Raw genomic sequence first — 10,207 nt, 5'->3', positions numbered from 1 at the left:
CGAGACTTAGTTTTTTTTTGGCTCAATTTGTGATTAAGTGAAGTTCTAGTCTTGAAAGTGTGCAAAGTGTGGGCCAATCTGGTGGCTGGAGTGATGACACGTGAATGCTGGAAATTCCAGACTTTGAGCGGATTCAGCGTACATAGAAAGAAAATGTAACATTCACGTGGGTCTCTCCTAAGCTTGCCATTGGTCGGTCTGCTGGCCTTAAGTACCCCCCCCCCCCCCCTCAACGTCACGTTTGCTCAACTTTCTCGGTCTTTGGCGCCCAAAGAAAGCTCGAGGAAGGATAAAAATGGCGAGGTTTCGGTACTGCGTTTTCTGTTTTTCCTATTTGTTTTTGTTTGTTTGTTTGTTTCGTTTGTTTGTTTATTTATTTAATCGTTTTTTTGTTTGTTTCGTTCGTTTGTTTGTTTGTTTCGTTTGCTTCGTTTGTTTTGTGATGTTTTGTTTTCCCTTCTTGATGGCACAAAACAGAAGCAAACAAGACTTTCGGTTATATTCGGTTATATTCGGTTCAATAAAAGTTTGTTGGTTTCTGCACAACAACAACAACAACAACAAAAGTCCCTCTGTCCCTCAAAAGCAGTTTCTCCTCTGTCCTAAAGAAGAGCCTCTTTGTAATCGATCTTGTCTGAATGCAGCTCTCCTTTTGCCTACAGGTTTTTATTCCAACCCTTTTGTTGTTGTTAGTGCCATGTTGTTGTTATTGTTATACTCTGTAAAAGCAGTTGTTGCTGTTGTACTTGTTTGTTGTTTCTAAAGACACTGTTGTTGCTGCTGTTAGCGCTGTTAGTAATCACCCACTTGGCTTGTATTTTTGTTTCTTGTTTTTGTTTTTTGTTTTATTTATAAACACTCTCTGAGTAAGTGATGCTGTTGCTGTTGTTGTTGTTACAGTTGCAATGAGTGTTTGTTAATGTTCCCCCACTTGGCTTGTTTATAATCTATTTTATTTTATCAACACTCTCTGAGTCAGTGATGGTGTTGCTGTTGCTGTTGTCGTTATTATGCTTGCAATGGGAGTTGTTACTGTTCACCCACTTTGCTTGTTTTGTTTTTGTTTCTTTATTTTATCAACACCCTTTGAGCCAGTGATGCTGTTGCTGTTGTTGTTGTTATAGTTGCAATGAGTGTTGTTAATGTTCACCCACTTTGCTTGTGTTTTTGTTTTTGTTTATCAACACCCTTTGTGTCAGTGATGCTGTTGCTGTTGTTCTTATTACAGTTGCAATGAGTGTTTGTTAATGTTCACCAACTTGGCTTGTTTATAATCTATTTTGTTTTATCAACACTCTCTGAGTCAGTGATGCTGATGCTGTTGTTGTTATTGTGCTTGCAATAAGTGTTGTTAATGTTCACCCACTTTGCTTGTTTTGTTTGTGCTTTTGTTTTTCTTTATCAACACCCTTTGAGTCACTGATGCTGTTGCTGTTGGTGTTATTATAGTTGCAATGAGTGTTAATGTTCACCCACTTTGCTTGCTTTATTTGTTTGTTGCTTTTTTTTTTATCAACACCCTGCGAGTTAGTGATGCTGTTGCTGCTTTTGTCATTTTACTTGTATTTATAGTTGTTACTGTTCAGCCACTTTGCTTGTTTTTTAATCTGTTTTATTTTATCACCACACTCTGAGTCAGTGATGATGTTGCTGATGCTGTTGTTGTTATTTTACTTGCAATGATAGCTGTTACTGTTCAGCCACTTTGCTTGTTTTGTTTGTTTGTTTGTTTGTTTTTTTTATCAATATCCTCTGAGCAAGTGATGCTGTTGCTGTTGTTGTTGTTATAGTTGCAATGAGTGTTTGTTAATGTTCACAAACTTGGCATGTTTATAATCTATTTTATTTTATCAACACTCTCTGAGTCAGTGATGCTGATGCTGTTGTTGTTATTATGCTTGCAATAAGTGTTGTTAATGTTCACCCACTCTGCTTGTTTTGTTTGTGCCTTTGTTTTTGTTTATCAACCCCTTTGAGTCACTGATGCTGTTGCTGTTGGTGTTATTATAGTTGCAATGAGTGTTAATGTTCACCCACTTTGCTTGCTTTGTTTGTTTGTTGCTTTTTTTTTTATCAACACCCTGCGAGTTAGTGATGCTGTTGCTGCTTTTGTCATTTTACTTGTATTTATAGTTGTTACTGTTCAGCCACTTTGCTTGTTTTTTAATCTGTTTTATTTTATCACCACTCTCTGAGTCAGTGATGATGTTGCTGATGCTGTTGTTGTTATTTTACTTGCAATGATAGCTGTTACTGTTCAGCCACTTTGCTTGTTTTGTTTGTTTGTTTGTTTGTTTTTTTTATCAATATCCTCTGAGCAAGTGATGCTGTTGCTGTTGTTGTTGTTTTAGTTGCAATGAGTGTTTGTTAATGTTCCCCCACTTGGCTTGTACTTCTGTTTTCTGTTTTGTTTTGTTTTTGTTTTTTTTGTTGTTTTTTTTCTCAACACTCTCTGAGTAAGTGATGCTGTTGCTGTAGTCGTTGTTATAGTTGCAATGAGTGTTTGTTAATGTTCACAAACTTGGCATGTTTATAATCTATTTTATTTTATCAACACTCTCTGAGTCAGAGATGCTGATGCTGTTGTTGTTATTATGCTTGCAATAAGTGTTGTTAATGTTCCCCCACTCTGCTTGTTTTGTTTGTGCCTTTGTTTTTGTTTATCAACACCCTTTGAGTCACTGATGCTGTTGCTGTTGGTGTTATTATAGTTGCAATGAGTGTTAATGTTCACCCACTTTGCTTGCTTTGTTTGTTTGTTGCTTTTTTTTTTTATCAACACCCTGCGAGTTAGTGATGCTGTTGCTGCTTTTGTCATTTTACTTGTATTTATAGTTGTTACTGTTTAGCCACTTTGCTTGTTTTTTAATCTGTTTTATTTTATCACCACTCTCTGAGTCAGTGATGATGTTGCTGATGCTGTTGTTGTTATTTTACTTGCAATGATAGCTGTTACTGTTCAGCCACTTTGCTTGTTTTTTTTTGTTTTTGTTTTGTTTGTTTGTTTGTTTGTTTTTTTATATATCCTCTGAGTTAGTGATGCTGTTGCTGATGCTGTTGTTGTTATTATGCTTTCAATGAGAGCTGTTACTGTTCACCCACTTTGTTTGTTTATAATCTGTTTTATTTTATCAACACTCTCTGAGTCAGTGATGCTGATGCTGATGCTGTTGTTGTTATTATGCTTGCAGTGAGAGTTGTTACTGTTCACCCACTTTGCTTGCTTATTGTCTATTTTATTTTGTCAACACTCTCTGAGTCAGTGATGCTGATGCTGATGCTGTTGTTGTTATTATGCTTGCAATGAGAGTTGTTACTGTTCACCCAATTTGCTTGTTTTGTTTTTTTATTTGTTTTTTTGTTTGTTTTTGTTTTGCTTGTTTTTTTTTATCAATACCCTCTGAGTCAGTGATGCTGTTGCTGTTGTTGTTGTTGTTATAGTTGCAATGAGTGTTTGTTAATGTTCCCCCACTTGGCTTGTACTTTTGTTTTCTTTTTTGTTATGTCAACACTCTCTGAGTCAGTGATGCTGATGCTGTTGTTATTATGCTTGCAATGAGAGTTGTTACTGTTGTAGTTATGTCTGTCATTTGTCCTTGTTAGCAAGTTCTATTTGCCCTCTCTTGCCTTTTTTCAACACAGTTTCTTTCTTTGAGTCATATGGTTGCGAGATCCTCTCAAACTCCATCTCTTTATTTATTTGTTTCTTTTCTTTTTCTTTTTTTTTTTCTCATTCTCCTTCTCATAATAGCAATCACTGCTGCCACCATGCATGTAATGCTAGTTGCTCTCATTCTTTTTCATTTGCTAGTGGAAACTTTGTTTCTTCTTGTTGCTCTCTTTTCTTTCTTTTTTTCTCTTTTGCAGAGGATTCGAAAAAACACAGCTCTTCCCTGCAGTTGTAAACATTCCAGGATTGGATGCAGGCAGAAGAAAAAAACTCTCACTGACTGGTTTCCTTTTTTTAGCAAAAACCGTTGCAAACAAACACCTGAACATGTCTTCTTCACAAGAAAACAACTCTGTTGTTGCTTCTTCTCCAAACTCTAAAGCAAAAAAAAAGAAAAGAAAGCAGTCACAAGAACAGAGAGACTTAAAGCTCAAAAACAAAGTCAGGGCCGCATTAGTTGCAGCGTGTGGCTCCGTAAACAGGGTTGTACCTTTCTATGGTACCAAGAAGAGGTACGCTGTTAGCTGTCCGATGCCTTTGTGCAAACATTCGTCCACAAGCATTAAAAGACACTTGACTAAAAAAGATCATTCTTGGACTTTGGATGAAGCTTCCATCTTTTACTCTGCAATGGTCAGGAAGTTTCAGCATGCTCGTCTCGAACGCAAGTCCGGCTGTCCAAAACCTTACCCCTGTTTGCAATGTTGGAAGTATTACGACCGACTGGACATACACTTGAAAGAGACTCATTTCTACGATTCCAAGATGATCAAACAAAAGATTGCAGAGGCAAAGCGATACGACAACGAGAAGCTCTATGTCCCTCAATTTATTCGACCTGCCTTCTTTGGTATTAAGCCAGTAGCTGAACAAGCGTCTGCATCAGGCTCTGCATCCTCTGCTCCTGGGCCTTCCTCCTCTTTTTCTTCTCCGGTTCTTTCCTCTGATCCTCTTTTAAGCTTGCCCTCACCAGTTGCTGGTTCGTCCGAGGCTCCTTCTGCAAACCAATGCACCTCTGTAGAAAACAAAGAGCTGAACACCGAATCCGTCCTTGACTCTGATTTCGATTCCTTAGAGCACTTGGTTTCCAGCTCCTATGTCTTGACCGAAGAAAAGAGACTCTTGTTTCAGCTGGACAAAGATGCTTTTCACTTTTATTACCAGTCAGCAGATGAGCTCTTCAGAGACTTTGAAAAGTGGCTTGTGGTAGCCAACAACAACACTTGGTCACAAGCAAAGATCTACAAAAATGCAGTTGTGGAAATATTGACTTGTTGTGACAGCACGTTGACGCTGCACCCAAACGCCCTCACCAATTCCAATGTTTTGGAGGATAGATACTTCTCCTTGCACTTTAAGAAAATTCAGCTCAATTCCAAGCTGAGTGAACTTGACCAAACAAAAGCCATGTCTTGTCACACGTTGTACAACCGCCTCGTCTCCCTTTGTCTCCTGTTTCGTTTCAGTGAAGCCAGAAACGTCTATTTCGGACTTTCTCATGAGGCCATCCGACGTTTGCGCTGCAAGGTGGATGAGTTGCGAAAAGTGCTGAGGCCCTTTCGTTCTTTGAGGAGGAGCCTTGTGAAAAGAAGAAAAAGCATCAACATCATCAATGTCAGTTTGCTGACCGAATATGGCAAGTCTGCATACGTAAGAGACTTAGTGGAATCGATTAGAAAGGCGTCTCTTCCGCTGACTAGAGACAATGCTGTGTCTCTACGAAACCATCTTCTGCTCTCTGTCACTGTAATTAACAGTTTAAGAAAATCTAACATTGCTCTTTTAAACATTAGAGACTACATGGCTGCTGAGAAGAGTGAGTGTGGATATTGCATTGTGCAAGAGCGCTACAAAACAGCATACAAGTACGGAGCCAAAAACATTCTAGTGCCGAACGACTTGAAAGTGTTGATCGATATTTATTTGCTGAGATACAGAGACCTTCTTGTCAACGACTCTCACTACATGGCTGCAGACACCAAGACTGTTTTGGAGTTGAGCGACTGCTACAGGCCCCTTTTTCCTTCGGTGAGAGCCAACAAAGACGAAGGTGTGACACTAGGTGCAACTAGAGTGCCTGTTTACCAGATGGGTTCCTCTGCTATCACCTCTAGCCTGACGTCCTGCTTCAGAAAAAGCCAAGTAAACATTCCCATGAAGCGTCTTACTCCCACTTGCATTCGCGGTTCGATAGCCACTTACTTTGCCAACAACAGCAAAGAAGATCGCGAGCGGTTTGCTACACTCTACATGAAGCACAGCAGACACACAATGGATAGCTTTTATGTGTCCCAGTGGAACGCTGCAGAGGAGTTGCGCTTTGCCCTGGGCATCGGACAGTCCTTCGGAGTCATAGAGTCTTTGACTGTTGAAAAGTCTGAGAGACCACCAAAGGAGGAGAAGGATGTGATGGACTGGCTCCGAACTAATGCAGAGGAGTACGGTTTTCATGATGTTGAGGACATTTTTGAGGAAGATTCAGACTCCGGTTCTGACTCTGAAGAATGTGCTGCTACTTTCGGTTGTACCACAGTGGTTCCATTTTCTCCAGCTGTAGAAAACAATGCTCCTTTAGAGGACAGCAACGAACATGTTGTAGATTTCTTGTGTGAACCTAGCTCAACTCCTGTTTCGTCTGTTCCTTCTGAACAAACAATCGCTGGTCCAGTTCTTGAACTATCCTCTGCTCTTGCACAACTAGTTCCTAATGAACAAGCTGTTTGTATGGATGTAGATCAGACTCTAGCTGTTCCTGTTGGCACAGCTTGTTCTCCTCTTGCATTAACATTATTTCCTGATGAACCGGATTTTATTGAACACCATGCACAACTTTCTCCAGTTTACTTTAGTGAGCAAGTGGTTGCCAAACCTGTTTCTGCTGCTCCTGCTCAACAAGTTGCTTTCAGTCCTTCAAAAGAGGTCTTTTCTGTTCTGCTGGAAACAGTGTCTAATGTTGCTTCACAGCAAGATAATCTTATGGCTGTCACACGTGTTTTCCATGCTCCTCCTGAAGCTGCTCTTCTTGAACCTGCTCTTCTTGAACCTGCTCTTCTTGAACCTGCTCATAAGCAAGTGGTTGCCAAACCTGTTCATGTTGCTCCTTCTCTGCAAGTTGTTTTTAATCCTTCAAAAGAGGTCTTTTCTGTTCCTCTGGCTCCTAATCTTGTTGCTCGTCAGCAAACGATGGCCAAACCCAGTTTGTTTCTTTCAGCTGTTCCAGTCCAACAGGCTGGTACTGTTCTTGAAAAACAGCCCTCACCTGGTGCTGTTCAATCTGTTGGTAGTCTATTTAGCCAAAGTCTTGCTTGTACATCCAGAGGTAAATTCTTTTTGATTTTTGATTTTTATGCAAATCTCAACACGCTTTCAAAAAATAAAAATGCCCAAATTAACTCCTTGCCCTATTGTTATTGTTAAAGCTGTAAAAAAAAAAAAAAAAAAGAAAAACAATAAAAAAAACAAAAAAAAAAACAAAAAAAACAACACAGAAGTGTGTATGTATTTGTTGCAGGACTAATTCTGTGATTGCTTAAATGTTTACACAAGTGAATGATACTAAAACTGATTATGTTTTAGAAGTAAAAGATCCAAGAAGAAAAAAAATCAAGTTGGAAATGCCATCTTTTACTCAAGAACACATCGGTAATGTAAAACCTAATTTATACAAACATATATAAACACAAACCTCTTCTTGCACAATTTCAGATGGTTAACTGTTAATAAAAACTAGCCATCATTGCTAAGTGCACTTTTAGAAAGTTGTGTCTACCCGATTTCTAATGATGAAGTTAGAAACATCACCGTTAGAAATCATGCACAGCTTGTTATTATCTCTAACACTTAGAAACTGTTGATGGTTTTTTTATGAATTAGAAAAATGAACATGGTTTTATTTTATTTCAGGATCAACTCAGCCAAGAACAAAGGAAAACAAAGCAGAAGTTAGCCAATGCCAATTAGGTAATCTTTCAAAAACCAGTTATTGCTATCAGTGCAAACAATAAGGTCAACAAAAAAAACAAATAAAAAAACAAAATTAATCTTGTCATGCTTCAGAACCAAATGAATATTCGATTTAATCTCTTTGTGTTATGACTTGAGTTTGTAAAATTTTAGATGAAATAGTTGAAAAGCTGAATGCTTGCCCTGGCCACAACGAATGGTTCAACACCAGAAGTTTTCCTCGATGTGCAGCTTTAGTGTTGGCATACATCTTGCAAGACGTGTTTACAGATGTAAGCTCAAGTTGCTCGTACAAAGATTACCTTGGCATCTTGGCAAATCATAGCAGTGACAAGCTCATTCATGTCTTGCAAAAGTACTCCTACCGAAGCCATATTAAAGACAAAATTAAAAACATGAAGCTAAAAATTCAAAAAGAGGGTAGTTTAGAAAAGTTTGTTCAATATGGCAATATAGTGAGACCATTTATGTAGTTTAGAAAAGTTTGTTCAGTTTGGCAATAAAGATGGGCCTTTTGTGTAGTTTGTTTTCTCTATGCTTTTGCAAATATATTTATCTGTTTCGCTAAATACATAATAAACAAGAAGTTCTGTTAAACTGTTCTCACATTTCTTATTTAAAGATAGTTCAAACTTTTTTTATCTTTAAAAAAAAAAAAAAGTCGTTTTGTTATTCTGTTAACACTTTTAATAGAGTTGCATTTAGAATTACTTCTGATGTTTTTAAGAGTTTGTTAAAAAGCAAATTAATATTTTCTGTGATGTTAAACTGCATAAGTGAAATTTAAAAAAGGAAAACTGCTCCAACCATTTTTCTGAAAAAGAAATCAAAAAGTTCCTTATTTTAAAAGATCTAGACATCCATTTCTTCTTCAGCAAAATAGCGAGGCTTTTTTTATGAACTCTTACTCTCTATTTTTTCATATATTTACACAAAGGATTTTATTAAGTTCAATGTAAACATACATAGAAGTATATTATGTTTTTTTTTTTGTTTGTTTTTTTTTTATGGTGTCTAACTTTTGTTTCACTTCTATTTTATTTTACGTTTATCTTGTATTTTATCATGCCTTATTGGTTTTTGCGTTTTGTGATGTCAAGCTGCGTAAGCTAAACTTAAAAGAGGAAAACTACGCTAACTTTTCTTTGAAAAAATATTCAAAAAGTACCTTAAAAGAGAAAGCACACGAATTTAAAAAGTTGTATCTTGCCATCCAATTCTTCTTCTGCAAAGTAGTGAGGCTTTTGCTCTCTAATTTATCTCTATTTACGCAAAGGGTTTTATTTCAATGTAAACACGTATAAAAGAATACTTTGTTAAAAATAATGTTAAAGGAGTTGCGTAAAAAAAACGTCTGAATAAACTTTCTTTACAAAAAAAAACAACTAAGAAACAAGCGCGCCTAAGAAAAACCAGATCGCGATTCACTAAGTCAATAGACGAAAGAAACAAACTTTAAAAAGTCTTTCTAGACAACAAATTCTATTTTTGGCAATGCAGTTTTTGTATTTATGCAACCTATCTTTTGTTTCACTTCTACTTTATTTTACGTTTACCTTGTATTTTGTCTTGCCTTTTTGCGTTTTGTGATGTCAAGCTACATAATCTAAACTTAAAAGAGGAAAACTAGGCTAGTAGAATATTATGTTGTTGGTTTTATATGCAGCCTAACTTTAGTTTCATCTATATTTTGTTTTGCGTTTATCTTATATTTTATCTTGTCTTTTTGAGTTTTGTGTTTTGTGATGTCAAGCTACATAAGCTAAACTTTAAAGACCTTTTTTTGAAAAACTATTCAAAAACTACCTTTAACAAAGTAGCGAGGCTTTTTATGCACTTTTACTCTCTAACATACCTATATTTGCGCAGAGGATTTTATTTAACTCAATGTAAACATACATAGAAAAATATTGTTACCCGTTTATTTTATGCAGCCTAACTTTAGCTTCATCTGTATTTTATTTTACGTTTATCTTATATTTTATTTTGTCTTTTTGAGTTTTGTGCTTTGTGATGTCAAGCTACATAAGCTAATGTTAAAAGAGGAAAACTACGCTAACCTTTTTTTGAAAAACTATTCAAAAACAACCTTTAACAAAGTAGCGAGGCTTTTTATGCACTTTTACTCTCTAACATACCTATATTTGCGCAGAGGATTTTATATAACTCAATGTAAACATACATAGAAAAATATTGTTACCCGTTTATTTCATGCAGCCTAACTTTAGCTTCATCTACATTTTATTTTACGTTTATCTTATATTTTATTTTGTCTTTTTGAGTTTTGTGTTTTGTGATGTCAAGCTACATAAGCTAATGTTAAAAGAGGAAAGCTACGCTAACCTTTCTTTGAAAAACTGTTCAAAAACTACCTTAGACATAATCTAGATTTAAAAGAGGAAGACTACGCTATTTTTGCTTTGAAAAAACTTTCGAAAACCACCTTAATCGATAGAGATAGCACACGATTTTAAAATGTTGTATCTAGTGATCCACTTCTTTTACACCAAAGTAGCGAGGCTTTCTATGCACTTTTACTCTCTAACATAGCTATTTTTGCGCAAACGATTTTAT

The 10,207-nt window shown here is 36.5% G+C and overlaps 1 protein-coding gene across 2 annotated transcripts; it reads left to right on the top strand.

Moving 5' to 3' along the window:
- Nucleotides 1-237: 237 nt before the first annotated feature.
- LOC149892610 (uncharacterized) lies at nucleotides 238-8,155 on the top strand. Of its 2 annotated transcripts, XM_090079744.1 has the most exons (5): nucleotides 238-309; nucleotides 3,969-6,989; nucleotides 7,247-7,312; nucleotides 7,574-7,630; nucleotides 7,787-8,155. In XM_090079744.1, the coding sequence occupies exons 2-5, from the start codon at nucleotides 3,998-4,000 to the stop codon at nucleotides 8,104-8,106; spliced, it is 3,435 nt and encodes a 1,144-aa protein (XP_089935870.1). In that variant the 5' UTR covers nucleotides 238-309; nucleotides 3,969-3,997; the 3' UTR covers nucleotides 8,107-8,155. The 2 variants fall into 2 exon arrangements, with proteins under 2 accessions (XP_089935870.1, XP_089935871.1); XM_090079745.1 differs by lacking the exon at nucleotides 238-309 and having other exon boundaries at nucleotides 2,075-6,989.
- Nucleotides 8,156-10,207: the final 2,052 nt, after the last annotated feature.

This window comes from Hydra viridissima, unplaced genomic scaffold (assembly GCF_058129835.1).
Source record: "Hydra viridissima isolate aposymbiotic clone 2 unplaced genomic scaffold, HvirCarnegie_v1 scaffold_2, whole genome shotgun sequence".
Lineage (NCBI taxonomy): Eukaryota > Metazoa > Cnidaria > Hydrozoa > Anthoathecata > Hydridae > Hydra > Hydra viridissima.
This window is presented reverse-complemented; position numbering and strand designations above follow the sequence as displayed.